The following is a 21,605-nucleotide window of genomic DNA, read 5'->3' as shown; positions in this document are numbered from 1 at the left end:
AGCGCAAAAGTCTTCTTAATTCAGATTATTAATTGTATCGGATATATTAATTGTATCGGATCTAGAAAAAAAATCACGGGGTGGCAAGCAGGGTCAGGGATAATTTCTGGGGTGGGGTTGAATGTTTATTAGCCTGGCTAACGCCAGACTAAAATCCCAATTCATTTTCTCGTAGGCAAGGTATGGTTTACGAATGTCTATCATGCGTCTGCACGAGGCCACAGCCAATCATATCATCGTATCCGATGACGTATGTCGTACCCGCTGTAAACTTCCGAGCTAAACTATTTAGAACACGGCCTAAAGCTTGATCGAAAAATAGTATCGCGTCTGCTGCTGCCATGTTTGATCCGTAAATAACCTTTTTTTTTTTAATCCATAAATAAACAACAAGCAAGTATATCGAATAGCTCGTCTTTGTCTTGCCGTCCCTTCTCGTTCTGTGATTGGTCACCAAATCCACGCGAAAATTTCGGCCATGGTCCCCATGTGCAGTTCGAAATGATTCGAGCGCACACAACAGTCTGGCGTTAGCCTGGTTAAATGTTTATAGCGGGGAGACGCACATTTTGCTTCACAACAGTTCCATTTAGATGATGGCTGAGCTTCCCAAAATTATATACAAATAGTAGCATTGTCCATAATATAAGTAGAGGGTTTCTAACTCAAGGAAAATTTAAACTTTGGAGAAAAAAAAGCAAAGAAAGAAAGAAATTCACTAGATGAATATAAAGCTGTTTTCAGGCTGTGCAGAGAAACGTTGCAGTGTTGACATGTTGGTGCAAATGAACAATGGACATTTTACACAAATCAATCTCTTAAACATCAGATTTTAGCAGCAAACATTTCCCCTCGTTCTCCACTTAATGAACGGGCTTCGCGCTCGACCGGAAGTGTCAAAACAACGGAAGTGCCGAGACAAAGCAAAAAGAGGCAAAAATGGTAGCACTTTGGGCACCTCTGGTACAGATACTTCAAAATAATATTACTCAAGTAGAAGTAAAAAGTACCACACGGTAAAACTACAGTCAGAAGAACAATCACAAAAAAGTGACCCAAAAAAAGGGTTGATATTGCAAGAAAAAAAGCCTCAATAGTGACAGAAAAGTGATGAAAAACGGATGAAAATATGACAAAAATTTGACGAAAATGTGACGAAAATGTGACAAAAAATGGACGAAAAAGTGACAAAAATGTGACGAAAATGTAACAAAAAAGTGACAAAAAAAGACAACAATGTGACAAAAAAGTGATGAATAATGGACAAAAAATGGACAAAAAAGTGACAAAAAAGTGACAAAAATGTGACAAAAAAGTGACAAAAAAATGACAAAAATGTGACAAAAATGTGACAAAAATGTGAAGAAAAACGGACGAAAAAGTGACAAAAAGTGACTTAAATGTGATGAAAAATGTGACAAAAATGTGACAAAAAAGTGACAAAAAATTGACAAAAATTGACAAAATGCAGCAAAAAAGGGATTATTTTACAATAATCCCTTATTTTACATGTAACTCAATGTAACTGAGGACTACCAGCCTCTGACCATTGCCAAACACAATGAGGGGATGGGGACCCTCAGGGGGGTCACAGGGCACTGATTTGAGGGTCACTAGATAATTTTAGGATGTGACCAGATATGACCAGAAAAGGGTACCACAAAAAAAATGTCACCTGCTCTAATATTTGGCTGTAGCACCTTTAGCTTCGATTATGTCTTCCATTCAATTTGACTTTGGAGTAGCCCCTGTTGTTCGGAGTCACAAAAGTTCGGGAACCCCTGAGAAAAGATTATTGTCTCCATAGGAAATGTGTCCTGTGCGTTTGATCCAAAGATAAATACATAAAAGGAAATAAAGATGGTGCCCTTGTCCACTGATCTCCCAACATGTGTTTCTCAATCACCCCGGCTTTGAGAGTTTAAAAATATCCTCGCTGTAATTCACTCAGATCCTGTTGGCCACATGTGCTCGTTCGGGTCTGAACCGCGAAAAGAACCTTTTCCGATGTGGAAGTCCGTGTGTGTCGGCGGCAGAAACTAACCACCGTCCTTCAAAAAGCAAAGACGTGTTTGGAGCGAGCGGAGAAACACCGTGTGATGTGTGCGAGTTGAGAAGAGCTGATACAGGAAAGTTTATTTAGCAGCGATTCTCAGATGTTTGGCACTAAAGACAAACTATAGGTCTAAACCGGGACTAGACGTGGATTAAACAAAGGCTCAGGATCATCTTGATTTACACAATATTGTTGGACAAATGTAAATCCTCCCACACTATAAACATCTATAACTGTTCATGTAGAGTATGACTTCATGTTCCTCCTGCATATTAGGGCCCCACAATATGAGAAAACAAGGTTACAATGGGACAAATCTCTGTCAGATTGAAGTAGTACTGTTTTTCCAATACCTACACTTAGAGCTGGGCAATTAATCAAAATTTAATCGAAATTACAATCCCTACTTTGGTACACAAGGCAACTCAATGTTCCTCTTTTTGTAGTTTGGATGAGAAAATGGATTAAACTGGGGTTTGTATAAAAGATATAAGTTCATGAATCACTTGTACAGTATTTATCTATTCAGATTTTATTTTCTCAGCCCTAAAAGCATAAAACAAGTTAATTTGTTACATAAAAGACCATTTCTTTTCAATTTGTATAATTTAATTGAGCTGAAACTACCAAGTCACTTCCTTTAAGGCTGTCACTGGACCAAACAGGATCTAAAGATAAATATTTTTTCGGTACCTGCTTTCGATACTTCTATTTTTTCCGATACCAGTATTATACTTTTCATTGTCCGATGCCATATTGGTATCGTTCAACAGTACCCAGCCCTATTGAAGAAAGGCTTGAGAAAGTGTTATTATGAGTCACCTTGAGTCTCTCTCGCTAAACCCTAAAAATCAGGTTACAAATCTAGGGATAATAATGGACTCAGCCACAGTAAATCAGTCATGTCAGCAGCTGTTTTATTAGGCCTCTGCAGAGCAGCTCGTCCAGAGTCCTGACTAGAACCAGGAAATAAAACCACATTAGTCCAGTGCTCAGGTCTTTGCGCTGGAGAAGAGGGTTTGCTTATTTAGTACATCTCTGACATGTGAGAACCAATTATGAACCAATGTCTTCACTTTAAAGCAGTACGAAATAACTTGTATTACCCCCAGAGGGACTACGGAAGGATTTATTAAGGTAAACAAGTGTAAATGGGATGATTGGAGGGTCTTTCATCTCCCCCTGGTGTCTCTGGCCAGAAAACCACAATTGCAATCACACTAATGGAATCACGAAGAAGAAGCTAGCAGGCTAACAGGCAAAGCTAACTGCGGCCTAGCGCCACTTAAACAGTATTTACAGCCAAGTTTGAGTGAAAAAAATGATCTCTATTGTGTAATTGGATGAACAATATCCCTCTGTCCCTTTGTCTTTTCTGTCAGTGTAGTATTTACTCTCACGGACAATTAATAAGTTAAAAATTCTTGTAATTTAACGTAACTGTAAAGCACTTTCAGTTGCTGTACAAACAAACCAGGCCTTTCCCTGTTTCTGCACTGGCTAAGAACTCGTGCTAGTCCCCCTCACGTGCTTCTCTCTCCTCGTCTTATTGTTCGGCCTGACGCTCCGTTGCCAGCGGGGGACAGTGCGGGGGACAGTGTGGGGGACAGTGTGGGGGGACAGCGGCCTACAGTAAAGACCTATATACGCAGACCAGAGCCACATATTTGGCAGCGTCCGGGGGAGTTTGCCCCTCGGCTGGGCCCCTCTCAGTTTTTAACGTTGGGGCGTCTCCAGCGGCTCGGAGAAGCAGCTATAGGCCGACACAATACTGGCTTTATCACACTCACGCGGCGCCCACTGTAAAGCTGCAGTTACTCACCTCCATTAGTCAGGCCTTAGAAGCAGCAGCAGCAGTAGTAGTAGTAGTAGTAGTAGTAGTAGTAATTCTATTGCCCCGCATGAACAGAGGCTTTTCAGTAGTTTGGCTTTACCCAAATCGAAAAGCTTCTTGAAAAAGTGTCAAAATAGGGACAAAAACGAGGATGAAAAAGCCACAAAAAAGTGACCCAAAAAAAGGGTTGATATTGCAAGAAAAAAAAAGCCTCAATAGTGACAGAAAAGTGACAAAAATGTGACAAAAATGTGACAAAAAGTGACAAAAATGTGACAAAAATGTGATGAAAAATTGACAAAAAAGTGACAAAAAGTGACGAAAATGTGACGAAAAAGGGACAAAAAATGAGCAAAAATGTGATGAAAAATTGACAAAACTGTGACAAAACTGTGACAAAAATGTGACGAAAAAGTGACGAAAATGTGACGAAAATGTGACGAAAATGTGACGAAAATGTGACGAAAATGTGATGAAAAAGGGACAAAAAATGAGCAAAAATTTGATGAAAAATTGACAAAACTGTGACAAAAATGTGACGAAAAAGTGACGAAAATGTGACGAAAATGTGACAAAAAGAAGGGGTTAAAAATGTACAAAAAAGTGACAAAAATTTACAAAAATGTGACAAAAATGTGACGAAAATGTGACGAAAAATTAAATTGTAAATTGTAAAAAAAAGTGTTCTGTAGCTTTCAAATTGAAGCGCTACACTGACGTATAGGCTGTAAGCTTTTAGATTTGGGTAAAGCTGAACTGGAGAAAATGCACCTGGTTAAGGCAAGGGTTAAGAGGTTAACAGTAGTAGCATTTACTGTAGTTTGGATAAAGTCTACTTGTCACTTTCATCTCACAGTTACTTAATTTACACTTACTATTTAACCCCCTCCCACTGGTCCTTATCTAATCCCTAAAGATGAGCACAGACTACACCATTTTTTGATTTGAAGACAGATTCCCTCATGATTTAACCTCAGCTCTAGGGTCAGTAACGTGCACCTTTAGCAACATTCCTGACCTCAGTGAGCTTTAAAACATGAACAATGTCCACCTTCACATTCGCTTTGAGTAATTTCTCTGAGAAAGTCACAAAAATCAAATCAGTCTGTGGTATGGAATGAGTTTGAATGTATTTGGTGGAGAAGTCTTTGAAGAAACACAATGAGTTTGACATTGTGTGTGCTCCGCGGGCGGCGGCGCAGCAGCGGGACGCACTGGGCCTCTGTTTGGAGGATTAGACCGAGATATGGAAGCTGCTACAACTGCTTCAGTGCCCGCTATGGCATTGATGTTTCACCAAGATCTTGCATTGATGATGGGAGAGTGTGACCACGGTGCAAAGCCATCTCCAGCTCATCACAGAGACTCTCAATGGGGTTAAAGTCTGGACTCTGTGGTGGCCGATCCATCTGATGCTCCCTGAACCGCTCTTTCACAACAGGAACCCAATGAAACCTGGCATTGTCATCTTGGAATAAGCCTGTGCATCAGGGAAGAAGAACCTGGTCATTCAGGATGTTCACGTCGTCAGCTGATCTCATTCCCTGGGCTCATAGGGTTGCTGAACCTAGACCTGACCAACTGCAGCAACCCCAGATCTGAACAGTGAACATTTGACATTTATCACAACTTTTTTTAATTTTTTATGTACAGCCGTTTCTGCTCAATGAACAGTTTAGGGGAGGTCAGATATATATATTTTTTACCTTTACTTAACCAGGAAAGTCCCACTGATTTTAAGAATCTCTTTTTCAGGAGAGTCCTGGCCCGAGAGGGGAACCTATTGTCCATATGTTTTGTGGTAGGGGAAACTGGTGTACCCAGAGGAAACCTACACAGGCACGGGGAGAACATGTAAACTCCACATAGAAAGGCCCAGTCCAGGTGGGAATCGAACCCGAGACCTTCTTGCTGTGACGCATGAGCACTAACCGCTGTTCCACCGTGCCACACATAGACGTTTATGCACAACTGCAGCCTCTGGAGACTCCAGAGGCACCAGCAGCTTCAAATACCTGTTTGCTGCTTTGTAGCAGCTGTTCTCTTAATCTGATGTAATTGTCAGGCAGAAACGTCCTCATTGTGCCTTTATCTGCACAAACCCGTGTGTGCTCTGAATCAGCCACAACAGTACGATTATTACGCTTAATCTTTCATGAAATATCGAAGGTCTTCATACCTAGTCCAAGGCATTCAACCTATTTCACGCTTTTCATCAGCAGAGAGATCCTTTTTCTTTCCCATATTGCTTGAAAATGATGATCTGCTTAATAATGTGGAACTTTTTCAGTAGTTCAGTTCTTTTTTTGCCTTTATGGCACTGAAATACAATTTGCATAATAATTCTTAACATAGTAGGTACCTGTTCCTTCCCCTGATTTAGGTGAGATCATGTTCTCTACAATCAACAAAGCATTGCCTCCCTGGGGGTCTCCTCTTTTTACAAAACTTGTAATACTTGCCTATACACGTATTCTGAGATGTATAATGTTCTCTCTGAAGTGCTAATGCTCCTCAGACCAACTGCAGTACCCACGTAGTTATTGTAATCCCTGTTGCCTCTCTGTGACAGTAGACAAGTAAGAAAGGCAAGATCGAGCCACTTGTAGCTTTGTGTTTTTAATTCAGATTAAGTTTGATATAATTTGAATGAGAAACATGATCCGATATGGTGGTATAGGTGGCATTTTTGTGACTCACAAAAACTGACAATACAGAATAAAATCCACAATTAGATACTTTTAGCCGCTTTCTGACTAAATCTAAACTTATTTATCACACACAAATAAAGTAAAATCTAAATCGGGTCCATATGGATGTTTTTTCACAGCAGATGTTTCAATAGAAGCGAAAAACGGCGGTCGTAGCTAGCATTAGCTTGATGCTAACATGTAGCATCATGTTAGCATTCTCCATTATTTATGTATTTACGGGCTGTTTAACCACTTTGCTCATCCTCATGTCTTTGTGTCTTTATGTAGCTGAAAACTATATTCATAATTCAGCATTTGTTAAAGCAGTTTTTGAATAATTGGAGAAAGTTTAGATTTTTCTCCAAATTGTTTTCCCCCTGAACTGTTTTCAAACATGACCATATATGGGTGATTCTATAGATAATAAATTTATGATAAAGCCACACCATAATATTCTGCCATTCAAGAATCCACAAATTGTTACTACAGCTGCCCTGGGGCTGAATAAAACCAACAATGACTCATCTCATGTGACCACATTTTCATAGACAGGTGGGTGAAGTGTCTTGCTCAAGGACACACTGAAATCCCAACAACATTAAGGACTTTCATGCAAACGAAAACCTTTGTAATGCAGCAAGTCGCTTTCCCCCCACACACGGTGCCATGTTTTTAAGCTTCTTTTCATAAATTGGCGATCATTCAAGTTTAGACAACACCTTAACCCCGGTCCAAGTTCAAAGTTACATAAGCCGAAACATTAGCCCCTTCTCAGCGCAGCAGCCGCAGCTCAAGCGTGACCTACAAAACCTGACGTTTCCAGGCAAAGCATTGAGGGGAAAAAAAAAAAAAAAACTCTGCTCCTCCTTTGCAACTTTCCCCCTCCAACATGGCAGGCATTTTTAAATCCCCTGTCCCTTTAAGAAAGCCACTACCAGCGCTCAGGACGACAACAAGAAAACTTAAAAGTCAGCGGTTTTTGGTTTTCCCCCTTGGGCCAAACGAACAATGCAAAACCTCGTGCAAAAACAAAAAGCGACTGCACATACCCATACGCGCGGAGTCCGGTGTGAAATCTCTCTCCCCTTTTTCCCCCTCTCCCTCAGTGCAAAGCTTTCCTTAAAGGAGACGGCTTTTACATGTCTTTGTGTGGGAATTCGGACGTCATGTGATGCGGTCGGGGCGAGCCGATTGGCCGGGAGAGGAAAGGGGACTTGCAAAACATTGGAGCGGAGCCAGAGGAGGTTGTCTCGGAGAGGGAGAGAGAGAAAAGGCGATTTTAGGGAGAGGGGAGCATCTCGCTGTCACGGACGTTTGCGCCGCGCGGTTTCATTATGTTTGTGGAGAGGTTTAAATGTCGTCGACTGGACCGGGGTGGTTGGGTTCAAGAGGTTTCGCTTCTATGTGGGAATATGTAAGACAGGTAAAGCACATCATTCTGGTCATATTGTCCATGAGAAGTAGTAAATGATGACTGAAATTGCCACATACTTCCGATAACAACGAAAAGATAAATAAGGAAGGGATTAAAAACATCCAAACTTCCAATGACATCGTTTAAAAGAGCCTCATATCATTTAAATTCACTGCCAAAGGAACAGGTCTGGTCCCTTGTTCATGTGGGAGACGCTCCATGAATCAGTGGACCTTCATTAAATATGATTATGTTGAATATATAACAACATACATGGTTTGAAATGAAATCTCGTACGGAATAGCCTTAATTTCTCAGAACAAGAGTAGACTGTCTTTCTCATAAATTAACCTTTAATCACAATTAAATAACACAATGTACCGTTTCCATTAAAAATCACCAGTTTCCAGCTAGAATAGTCATTAAAGGGCCGATCTCACCAGAGAGATGTGACTGGCAACTTGGACTGATTGGACACATACAAAGGGCATATCTCACCGGCCTGGAGACTAGTTAGAGACTAGTTAGAGACTAGAGTTGTCCCCTGGCAATAAGGCAAGTCTCCAGGTAGCCTCGGTGAAAACGAACAGTTTAGATTTCAGCGAAGTCTCCGCATGGTCTCCGAGAAGTCTACACGGCCTCAACGTTGCAAACACTATCTGCTGTCCTCAACCTGTGAGACGTTTCTGTGATGTCCCTGAAATGTCTCTGCGACCTGTTGGATAACAAGGAGATCTCATAGTCCTATAGTCTCTTTAAGATCTCCTTGGTATGCAACAGGTCTCGGAGACATTGCAGGGTCGTCACAGAAACGTCTCACAGGTTGAGGACAGCAGATAGTGTTTGTGACACAACTGCTTGAGGCTACGGAGACTTCTAGGAGGCCATGAGGAGACTCCGCTGAAATCAAAGTCATAGCTCCAGGGGAGGTCTTAGAGACATCTCCGTGACCAGTGGGGACTCTAGTCTCTAACTCGTCTCCAGGCCTGTGAGATATGCCCTTTACCACATTAACAATTTCTAGACTGTATTTCTGATTGAGTTACTATTAATGAAAAGAGCAGTGCTTTTCTGATTTAAACAACAGGTAGGTTTTTTTTAGTTCCCAAAAAATGTACTGAAAAGAAGTGACTAAAACTTGAATGAAATTAATTCACATTTTTGTAAAAGACTAAGACTGAAACTAGTCACTAAACAATGATTTACCTCCGGTTTCTGTGTTTCATCAAGGAAGGACTCTTTGCATAGCACCTTTCACAGACAAGGTGGGACTTTATTCATCTCACAATGGAGACATCCACTTGTTATATTAACTCTCTAAAGCATTTGGGGGGTGCACATAGACAAGAAATGTGCAATCAAGTAATAGTAACTGGAGGTGTCTTATATACGATGCATATATAAGGCAATATAAAAGCAGAACTCAAAGCTTTAGGATTAGTATAAACCTCCATTAAACTCAAAACTATCCTTGTGTGCTTTATGCTTTAAACACTGAACAGTTCTTTTCTTTGTCCCGAATCCGTCCAAACCCGCGATGATAAACGTTTACATAAAGCAGCCGCGCTCACAATTAGCGTCCTCGGTCCTTTTAAATCTTCGTCTCGTTTAGAAAATCCCTCCGTGTTCCAGCTCTCCGCCTCCCAGCGCCGTATTTTATAACCTTCACTTGTTGGGGCTCTGGCACGTCCCGCTAATTCGGCCATATTTCCTGCCCCGGGACAGCTTTATGGGCCGCGGCTGAGGTTAATGCACGGAGGAGAGGGGGGCAGGGGAGTGACGGACGACCCCGCGTTGTTAATGGAGGGCTGTGGTGATTATGTAACGCCGCTGTCGTGTGATGTAGTAAACACGGCCAGGGGATAAACAATATGGGCACAACTATTGGCCTCGGATTGAGTGTCGACTTTATTTTTTCACTTGGCTCGGATTCCTTTCTCATTGAACTTGTTGTAAGGGTAAAGATGATGATAAATGACGAGGGAGAGGCTGATACTGGCCTTTATGTTTGGTGAATAATGTGAGAAAAAGAAGAGAAATCCACAGCACTGACTAACTATAAAGCAAAACTCCCTACAAAATGATAAAGTTACCTGTCGGGATAAGCATTGCCTAATCTATTGGGCGTTTAAAAGATTAAACGTACAAACTGTGGGGGAAAAAAAGGCCATGTTAGATAAATGGCTTTAAAAAAATGCTTGAATTAAGACTATTTGAGTAGATTTAGACTGTCCTGAAATAACATTGCAAATGGGACAAGCATTACTTCACCTACAATAAGACAAAAACACTGAGAATAAGGCAAGACTAGCACAGAAAGCGGGTCCCAGGTTCAATTCCCACCTGGACGGCTTACTATGTGGAGTTTGCATGTGCTCCCGGTGTCTGTGTAGGTTTCCTCCAGGTACTCCAGCTTCTCCTACCACTAAAAAAACATGTACAATAAGAGAATCCTGCCTGGTGCTGCACTGCCGTCACACACTGATCCTTACGGGTCGCCCCAGCGGCATCAAAGGATGGGTCAAATGCAGAGGACAAATTTCCCTACAGGGACAATAAAGTTCACCTTAAAGTTTCATTATGCAACTTTTTATGTGGGAAAAAAGGTTGATATTCGTGCGTATTTGACCTTGTAATAGCCAGCAGCTGTATGAGTGGTCAGCATGGCGTCTTTACTTTCGATCACGGTGGTCTCTATAACGCTCCAGGATCCCTTGTGGTAACAGTACCTTGATACCATTTAGTACAATGTAATGTGCTCTGTACCACTGTGCAATAACTTGTACCCATGGATTAAATACACAATGGAATAAAATGTATTTGTAGCTTGTAGGTACATAATGTAATTAGACATAACCCTAACCTTAAAGGGACTATACAGTGTTTAAAAATGTTAAAATTAAGTATTTTCTTCTCCCTACATGTTGCTCAGACCTGTTCACCACAACTGCCTCTAATATCCTGCACTGTCACTCAAAAAGGTGTTAATTCGGGTCTGAAGTGCCGTCATGCACGAGCTTAACATAGAAGCTGCAGTTACACGTAAGACCTGAGGCGGCAGTAGTGAGTATAAAATGGCTAACTTACATCTAGTCCCTTTAAAGGCTCATTCATACTTCACAAGAAGAACAAGAAGGTCTTGCATCTTGTGAAGTATGAATGAGCCTCAAGCCCGAAGTACCTACAAAGTACTAATACAAGTTATTCCATTGTGTATGTAACCCAGAGGTACAGGTTATTACAGATCACAGAGCAGATTACATTGTACTAAATTTAGTTAGGTACAATGTATAAAGGTACTGTAAGTAAAGTGATACCTCACTTGGTTTAGGTTTTAAGGTTCTGGTGAGAGGCTCCGTGAAAGCCGTCCAAACAATTGATCTTGGAGTGTCCTGGAGACCACTGTGATGGAAAGTAAAGGCGCCACGCAGCTGCTGAGTCACTACAAGAACAAATACGCACAAATATCAAATTTTATTTCCACACAAGAAGTTGAATAGGGCAACTTTAACCTTAACCTTAGCATTGTTGTTCCTTTGGCGATAATCAAACCAAACCTGCTCAAAATCACCGGTTCATGGCCTGATGAAACTTGTAATCAAGACATTCTCTACTCAGTTTATTTGTCCATCACAGATCTATATTGTATAAGTAAGTAAAGAGTTTGAAAAGCTTATACAAATTATATGAGTAGTGTTCACTCCTGCCACACAGAAAGGTCTGCAGTGCACCTAAAGGGTTTTTCTGGAAAGACATTATTTATTACCTTACATGACGAAGAGGGAAGTTTGCCACGGCGTTGAAACATGCAAGGTAATAAATCAACAACTTTGTTACACATAATGTCTCTCCAGAAGAACCCTTTAAGTTCCGTGTGGCAAGAGTGATAACGACTCCTAGGTTTTCAAACTTGTTACTTTTCTCCTGAGAAGAAGAAACAAAAGCGCCATAGTCCAAACCAGAAAGGGCGAAAACAAAAGTGTTGGCTCCCAGATAAAGACATCATCACAGTCAAATATTTCATTCATTTCAACGCAGAAACTTCACCGGGATTTGCGTCTCTCAATATTTCATAAATCTGCCTCCCCTCGACGTCTCACTCGTCCACATTCTGAACTGAGGAACATGAATCACATCGAACTGTCAAACAGACCATATCAACACAGCTGCGCGGGATTTTCAGCCTCTCACTGCTGACAGAACAAAGAGACCGGACTGAGGGAAAGAGCAGAAAACACCAGGGGAAACATGGCACCAGAGAACCAAGAAAAGTTTATCTACACAGTCTTGTGCCCAACTTCACCCCCGTTTGGAGCCATAGGAATACATTGGGAGAGGACAAATGCTAACAACATCTTTAGTCGTTTTGCGTAACTGAGTGCACACACAAAGACCAGACAGGTACGTATCAACTCGTCTAAGCTCAGGTAATAACATATCTCAGTATGGAAAAACGGTGGCCTGTTCCTTTAATATTCCGGTTTTGTCTTTGATCATATAAAAGCAGTTTCCCGGTTTGGGGATTTTCCATCAGTAACCGGGAAATGTCTACGCTATTACCCGGTTTTAAAGCAGTACTAAGTAACTCGTGCCTCTAGAGGCCATAAGTGCCGCTGCAGGTGTCGTAGCATGTTACGTTTTTTTACTTATTAATTGTCTATGTGAGTAAATACTATGTTGACAGAAAAGACAAAGGGAGAGAGGGATATTGTACATCAAATTACACAATGGAGATCATTTTTTTGGCTGTAAATACTGTTGAAGTGGCGCTAGCCCACAGTTAGCTTCTTCTTCGTGATCCCATTAGTGTGTATTGGTGACTCTGACCCGGTGGCAGCGAAGTTGCAATTGCGGTTTTCTGGCCAGAGACACCAGGGGGAGATGAAAGACCCCCCAATCATCCCATTAACACTTGCATTACCCCCCAGGGATCCTTCGGCCCTGGGTCTCTATAGCCTGTCCGTCCATGGGAGTGGATCTCTCCTTCTGTGGTTCTCCCCAAGGTTTCTCTTTTCTCCTGCCGGGTTTTTGAGTTTTTCCTTGCCGTACTGGAGAGTCTAAGGACGGGGGACGCCCACGCCGCTCATCGCTACCTTTGGACATTATATTTGCCTGGATTCACCTGAACTTTTAATTGTCATATTTATTGCTGTGTTTTATTGCCTTGATGTTTGTTGCAGCCCTTTGAGGCGACTTCTGTTGTGATATTGGGCTATACAAAACCATTAAACTTGAAACTTGAAACCCCCAGAGGGACTACGGAAAGGATTTATTAAGGTAAACAAGTTCCTTAGTACTGCTTTAAGAAACTTCCCATGTGCTGTTAATCATGAAAACAAACATGGCGGCGGCATGTCCGAAGAGCTCCTGGGACTGTGTTTATTATTTTAACCATGAAAGAACTAAAAGTGGTGAATATTTAAGATGGAAAGAAGCATCGTAATGTGGATTTATGCAAAACTATCAGTGACAGTATCACAGCGGCTGGTTTTCCTCCGGACGCAGAGAGGAGTCGACCGAAACTCCATCAGCTCCGCTCTCTCACACCAGCCCCGGCTTCAAACCATCACACAGAGCTGCCTGGTCTGAGTCGGTGGCAAAGACAGACCCAGGACGAGTAAAGGTATGAGGATGAGGATGAGCAAAACATTCAGCCCAAAGAACAGGACACACAATAAGCCACATGTTTATGCTTTTAATATTTTCATCGTATTGTCCCCAAAAATATAATGGGACTGAGCTTAAAAACAAAAAAGCCGTGTTTCCTTATTTGATCATGTAAACAAGGGATTTGAGTTTCCCCATTTCTCAGTGATACATAAACACCACATCCCGGAAACTGCCATATCTGGAATATTACTAATAACCGGGAATCTCGAGCCCCGGTCAAGCAGAGTATAAGCTGCCCGCCTCTCACCTCCATCTTCCACTTGGTCAGCCACTCCTCTCGGGTGCGTTTGCTGATGTAGTAGGGGTCCCCGGCCTGGAACGTGACCCGGGGCACGGGCCTCTGACGCAGGCTGATCTCCCAGCCCACGCCCCCTCGCATCCTCCCTCTGCCGCCCTGGACACAAAACACACACCTTTATTATAACCTTTATTACAACCTTTATTACAACCTTTATTACACGGCTTTATGACTGGAGACACTTTGGCTCAAGAACTTTTGGTTGACTGGTTTGAACTTAAGTTTCTTTATACAGCATTTTGTGATTTTTATCTATGAAAAGCGCTCTAATCACCTGCACAGACTGTAAACTTTCCCTTTCTTGCTTTGACATACAGATATTTATATTCTAATTTGATTTTTTTTATATATACACGTTAACCCCTTTTAAGAGCTATTTATAAATTGTACATAAGATCCTTCTATTTTATTACCTTGTTCTATTTGGAGAAAATGTGGAGAGTGACTGTCATTCACTGCTGTTAGTCTGATTCATGTTTCAGGGACATATATTATGAGAAACAAAACTTTTAATAATGCAAAAATCCAATTATTCCAAAGAAAATGCCATAAAAATGTATTTCATTTGCCTTCACCGAGCGCATTTACTCCAGTTTGGTGTTACCCAAATCTAAAAGCTTCTTGACTGGAGCTCACAGCTTATAGGCCAGAGTCATGGCTCATTTAAAAGCTAAAACATGCAAAACTGATCTTTAATTTATTTATTTTTTCAAGAATCTCTTTTTCAAGGGAGTCCTGGCCCCAGAGGGGAACCTAATGTATATGTTTTTAGTGGTTGGGGAAACTGTATTGCCCGGAGGAAACCTATACAGAATATATACAAACCTGTACAAAAACTCCACACAGAAAGGCTCCGTCCAGTTGGGAATCGAACCTGGGACCTTCTTGCTGTGAAGCACGAGCGCTAACCACTGTGCTACCGTGTCATGTTGTTGCCGCATTTATGTCATGTTTTTGTAGCTTTTTTTGTTGCTTTTTCATCCCTTTTTTGCTGCTTTCATACGGCGTATTCATTGTTTTTGTTGTCTTTTTTTTTCCACATTTCTTTAAACACCTTTTTGTTATGTTTTCATCGCCTTTTTGTCGTGTTTGTTATTGCTTTTAATTCCTTTTTTTTGTCACCTTTTTGTCATTTGAAAGCTAAGACCTTGTGGTTTCTGAAAATATGTGAAAGATCTGCGAGAGTAAAACACAAGGTGGTGGACGGCAGGGAACTGGTTAAAATAAATGTGTCCACAAACTACATATATTTAATGTTGACATGAAGTTTTTGTCACTTCAAGATAAAGTAAAAGTAAAACTACAGTCACTTTAACTCATCTGCATCTGCTTTTAATGAACACCCGAACATAAACTACCCTCCATACGTCTGTGAATGAGCATCCAGAAGATGAATTTTCTCCAGATTGTAACAAAAGCAGCGGCTCTCTCACCTCCGTCTTGACTGCGTCTCCTCCGTCCTCCTCGTTGTGCTCCACGTCTGCACAAAACACACAGACACAGAGATAAATCAGCGGAAAGTCGACGTTCGGAAGTGTCCGGCGGATTATTATTGAACCGAACTGAAGTGGTTTCTCATTTAATCAAAGGAAACATGACACATTTATGGAGCGCGGCCTCTTCACGGCCTTTATTCATCATCACTGCTTTACTCACAGAGACGGGCCCTAATGTGACGTAATGTGAAGGACCTGTCAGCGGCTCAACACGGGTTACACATGCTTTTAGGATGGCTTTGTTTTCTCCAACATTTATTTGCTTCAACAATACTTTATAACAATGTCCAATTACTAAATAATTAAGGGGAGACACATTTTTTTAGGCTTTGGGTTTTAAGAAAGCACAAATAAACTTTCACCTGAAAAAAAAAAAAGAATACATTTTTAACCTCTTAAGCCCCGCCTTAACCGAGCACATTTGTTCCAGTTCGACCATATCCAAATCTAAAAGTTTCTTGAAAAAAGCATCAAAACAATGACGTAAATGAGGATGACAAGCAAGCAAAAAAAGCATCAAAAGAGTGATGAAAAAGCAACCAAAACGGTTACAAAAAAGCATTAAAAAGCGACAAAAATTCAACAAAAAACTGAGAAAAAAGCAGCAAAAAAATAAATCAACAAAAAAAGCGACAAAAATTCAACAAAAAACGGAGAAAAAAGCAGCAAAAATACAAAAAAGCGACAAAAAAGCGACAAAAAAGCGACAAAAATTCAACAAAAAAACAACAAAAAATTAGCAAAAAAGCAACAAAAATTCAAGAAAAAAGTGAAATAAATTCTGCAAAAAAGGGACAAAAATTCAACAAAAAATCAACAAAAAAGTAAAAAAAAAATCTGCAAAAAAGTGACAAAAATTCAACTAAAATTCAACAAAAAAGCAACTAAATTAAAGAAAAATGCAACAAAAAAGCAACAAGATTAATCCAAAAAGCGCCAAAAATGCAGCAAAAAAGTAGCAAAAATTCAACAAAAAAGCAACAAAATTAAACAAATCAAGCGACATGACGTGATGAAAGAGCAAAACATTTTACAAAAAAGCATTAAAAAGTGAATTAAAAAAAAGCAAACCAAAAATACAACAGAAAAGTGATCTTTAGATCCGTTTTGTAGGTCATAGCTTTTTAATTGTTGCACTGGTCCAGGCTTTTAGAATTGGGTAAAGCTGAACAGGAGAAAATGTGCTCGATTTAGAGGAACAGGCCACCGTTTTTCCACTCTGAGACCAGACAGGTACGCATTACCTCATCTAAGCTCAGGTAAGAACATATCTCACTATGGAAACGGTGGCCCTATAGCAGATTTTTGTTGTTTCCAAACAAATAAGAGAACACATTATCCTAATTCTTTATAAGCACGTGTCACAACATGCAGTGGCACTTTTCAGGGTCACTGTCACAGAAAAACTTGAAAACTTGCCCATATGTTTGTGAAACTGATACAAATGCTTTATAATGAGATGCACAGTATGTTTTTCCACAGTTGTCTGAGTTTGAAATATACTGGACTTTCCACGACTAGAAATGGAATTAAGTGGAGAAAATGTCATGGGCAATTTTCTGAAATGCATTTTTTGTTCACATTGTTGCAACATCTGCACATTGGAAGCACTGACCAGACACTGAATAGCCTTCTTGCTTTACCGGCAACTCTAACTTTGAAAATCAACCCACCCAGTAGCACCCGCACAACCCGACTCTGAAATAACCTGGACTTTAGACTCACTTCTAACTCGCCTCTTTCTACCTCAGGTGTTGTGTGAGGACTTGATGAAACGCAGAGCCTTAATGCAGGTTTGCTTTGGCAGATGTGGCCCCCCTGACCTCACGTCGCCCTGTTACAGACGGCAGCTGGTTAGCGTTAGCATCTAGCTCCAGACGCAGGGGAACATACGGACCCACTTGGCTTATATTACCTCCCTATACATCCACTCAGCCAGGATCAGGTCTGCACATGAATGTAACTTTTCAGTGCTTTGTAAAAATGCATTTATAAAGGTATGATGCTTTTTGCAGGTAGAACATCTTAATCACTGTCTTACACTGTGTTGTAAAGACCTGGCCTGATGAAAACCAAACCTGACCAGAAAAAAATAGTTTCCAATTTCACTTATGGACCAGGATCAGGAAACGAGGTGTCGAAACTTTCACGAGGCTGTACTTTTACCACATTAATGCAAGGCTACATCTAACATTCAACAAAGCATAGCCGACTTTGAGTGTAATTTATATGGATAAAAAATGTAAGGAGAAAAAAAAAAATGGTTCTCTCTAAACTGACCCACCCAGAGCCGTGGGAACTTATTTTGGTTTGGAGTAATGAGGGACAAGATTGTCCCCCAAAATGCTTTTTCTAATTTCCTATTTATATTGCCAAACTATTCAGCAGGGGGAGCTGGAGCACCCTCAGCACCCTGGGTTCCCACCATAGACTGTAAAAAATAATAGATGACTCCTCCTCACTCGATCCCGTTTGCCATGATAACTACGTTCGAGGGAGAAATCATGGCGGGTTTACAGACTCCTCCTCCTCAGCTTTGACAAAGCATCTTCCTAAAATAGGCAAAAGAGCGGGATCTTCACTTTAGACTCGGCCCTCGCGGGTTGTTGTTTTTAACGTGTCTAAAGTGCAATGGTTTCTAATGGGAGAATAGCGGCTATATACAGGAATGGCGGACCAATGGTGGCCCCTAGTCTCGCGGTCGTAAAGCAAAGCAGCCAGCGGCCATTGGTTCCCCTGGTCTTGGACCCACCCGCACCCAAAGTTTCTTGTATATTTGAAGTACCTAGCCTGGTTTTACGTACTCATTTTGTTTTGCACAAGGGTCTGGGTCTTCACAAGTTTTGGCGTTCATCGTGAGTGAGTGAAGCAGTTTTCATAACTCTATCATAGCTCTATCATAGCTCTATCATAACTCTATCATAACTCTATCATAGCTCTATCATAACTCTATCATAACTCTATCATAACTCTATCATAACCCTTGGGGGGATTCCTTGCGCATTCCAAGGCTTAAGTTGTAATTTCTGGATATTTGGGAGCCAAGCCAGAACGGACTGAAGAGCTTCCATTACTTTCGTATCGTATCTTGTAATGTTGCAAGTACCTGCTTGACTAATCAATGAGACGAGCTGTGTGCTTTTATTTTGGAGTGCTGAATCGAAACAAGAAGTCACTTCTTGGGCCGCGTTGTTATGAGTTGAAGTTATGCACAGAGTCAATTGACCAGAGTTTATGGATGGCTAGAAGTACCCGACCCGTGCATCTCTATAGTGTTGATTTGAAAATGCAATATTGATCTGAAACAGATGAAACAAAATATCCGGTAGTTCCAGTAGTTTTTCTAATTTTCATGTGATTTCCCCATCACATTCTTATATAGGCTACCAACAATTTTCAAAATCAAGTGCCACCCCAGGCCTCCCCAGTGAAACAAGTCTGGATACGCCACTGGCTGAAGCTAAACCTGACCAACTTCAGCAACAGTTAAATCCAGGAGGACAGTGTTTTGTTTTGGTCAGGCGGTGTGGATAGTAGAGCCTCACAGCTGAGGTGCACATTAGTTCACAGTGTTAGACTGACGGCACTTGAAGTGAAGAGGCGCCGTTAGCGACATGTGTCTCTGACTGAAGAGCTCTTCAGGCCCGGACAATCGATCGAGAGTTAGCAGCTACTCCAGCCTTTGGAATCACATCATAATGTTGTTCCACTGGTGCAGGGGGAGAGTTTTCTGAAGCACTGACTGAGAACTTGTTTAAGAGACATTTTGAGAGTGAGATGAGGTGAGCTCGATGCGGTAGCAGCCGTTACAGTAGTAGCGTAAAGGAAGTGTGCACTGTTTCATAAAGGTCAGTGGGTTTGTGGTTCGTCCCATCGAGAGTATAGCATAAAGCGAGTCAGTAACGCCTTCCTGTGCCCTCTTTCGCTCTAACCCCAGATTTAGCAGCCAATCGATTGAAACGCAGCCCGAGCCTCGTCTACGCGCTCTCGTATCAATGCACCAGCATCTTTTGAACAACAGGATACGCTTAAGTCGCCACAAGCCACAATATATCACAAAATGATTCACACAAAACAAACATGCACAACAACATAGTAATGTGCGAAAGTTCAGAGTAACACATTATAAAAACAACACCTTAGCCTTAATTAACTCAGAGAGAGTCATTCTTAATTTCTACTTAACTACTCAAGTAATTAACGCTTAACTTCTATGCCATGATTTAATGATTATGTTTATTAATTATTAAAAACGAATGAATAACCAAAGTATCTGAAGAGCTAGAAGTGAAGCATAGTTAACCTCTAACACAGAACATTTTCTCCAGTTCGGCTTTAGCCAAATCTAAAAGCTTCTTACAGCCTATAGGCCAGCACTATGCCTCATGTGAAAGCTAAGACCTTGTTTCTCAAGTCTTGTGTGAGTAAAACACATCTTATAGGTTGTGGATGGCAGGTAACTGGTTAAGTAGGTATTAAAGCAGTACTAAGTAACTTGTTTACCTTAATAAATCCTTTCCGTGGTCCCTCTGGGCGTAATAAATGTGAGCAAAGCTAGCTGCGGGCTAGCGCCACTTAAACAGTATTTACAGCCGAGTTTGAGTGAAAAAAATGATCTCCATTGTGTAATTGGATGTACAATATCCCTCTCTCCCTTTGACTTTTCTGTCAGCGTAGTATTTACTCTCACGGACAATTAATGAGTAAAAAACGTAACATGCTACGACACCTGCAGTGATGCTCATGGGCTCTAGGGTCATGAGTTACTTAGTACTGCTTTAAGTATGAATCACTTAATTAATGAATAGTTCATGATCAATTAAGGCTAAATAAAGTTTAGTTATTATGAAGGAAATTTTAAGATACTGAGATTAAAGTCCAATATCACAATAATTGCAATATTCAAGACAGTTATCGCTATTTGAGACTTTTTTTTCTCTGAAATCACGCAGACCTTTTTTAACCTCTTGCCTTAACCAAGCACATTTTCTTCATTAAATTTTTCCATCGCTTTTTTGTCGCTCTTTTGTTGGTGTTGTGTACCTTTCTTGACACTTTTTTTGTCACCTATTCATGGCCTTTTTTCCCGTCACTTCATTGTTGTGTTTTAGTGCCTTTATTGTAACTTTTTCATTGCTTTTTTTCGGTTGCGTTTTCGCCAGAAGCTTTCAGATTTCGGTGAAGCCAAACTGGAGAGAATGTGGTCGGTTCAAGTGGGGGATAAAACACAGTGTGCTCAGACATGCTGCGTGAACTATTGTTTCCCACACAATATGAAACAGCCATAGAAATAGACTCAGCAAAGAGGGTCCAACATAAAAAGAAACCGCAGCCAGAAGAGAACCACGAACACAACGGAAAATACAGTTGAGATACAGTTGACAGTCATATTTGTTTTCCAACTTCCTCTCACCGACCGAACAGTCCTCTTTAGTCTACATATAAAGACCTCCTCTTTATACACTGTAACATGCTAAGAAGCTCTGCAAAGTCAATCCCGCACAAAACCCCTGTTTAATATTTTAGCTCTCGTACTTCCCTCTGATCAAAGCCTCTCTCTGTTGCTGCTTTCACCCTCCATTACGCTCTTTCACTCTGGCGGCGGTCACATGTTGCTGCCTTGAGCCCAGCGCTGAGGAGATGAAGAGATACCGAGACCCAGGGCTACGGCGGCGTCGTACAATATCACTTTCTGCTCACACATGAGGTCACAGAAGGCAGTGCTCTGGGATATCGTTCGCCTTTCACTTTACAAAAGATTCATTCAAAGATCCTCCTTTTATTTTTCGGCTTTTGAAGCTACTTCAGGACGCCTCAGCCTTGATGTTTTTTTTAGTAAAGCTTAAAATGTACAGAGAAAATCCCCCTATTTTGTTTTAAAATGTAGTTACACAATGTAGCAGAACGACCCGCTCCTACGGCCGCTGAGAAATGGAAGAAATAGCAATGATCAGTAAACACTAGAGGCCGGCCGATATATCGGGCTGATGTTTGGGGATTTTACAATATCGGCTAATGGCTGATCTAGGCCCAAAAAAAGCAGATATTTCCGGGAACGAAAATGATACAGACTGGAAAGAGCAAAGTCAAGGCTTTAAAATGAGTCCTTGAGTAGGTTTGGACTGTCTTAAAGTAAGGATTATG

At 41.0% G+C, this 21,605-nt stretch overlaps 1 protein-coding gene across 3 annotated transcripts in view; it reads right to left on the bottom strand.

Moving 5' to 3' along the window:
* Positions 1–21,605, bottom strand: part of dnmt3ab (DNA (cytosine-5-)-methyltransferase 3 alpha b) — an 85,601-nt gene that overhangs the window by 20,811 nt on the left and 43,185 nt on the right. For 2 of the 3 annotated variants that reach the window (XM_079573405.1, XM_079573404.1), the window contains exons 5-6: positions 15,399–15,445; positions 13,915–14,061 (exon numbers count right to left, since the gene is read on the bottom strand). In XM_079573405.1, coding sequence (XP_079429531.1) covers positions 13,915–14,061; positions 15,399–15,445 — 194 coding nt within the window. Of the gene's footprint in view, positions 1–7,632; positions 7,808–13,914; positions 14,062–15,398; positions 15,446–21,605 lie in introns of those variants that run through there. The other variant, XM_079573406.1, reaches the window with a different exon arrangement.

This window comes from Gobius niger (assembly GCF_951799975.1).
Source record: "Gobius niger genome assembly, chromosome: 16".
Taxonomy (NCBI): Eukaryota; Metazoa; Chordata; class Actinopteri; order Gobiiformes; family Gobiidae; genus Gobius; species Gobius niger.
This window is presented reverse-complemented; position numbering and strand designations above follow the sequence as displayed.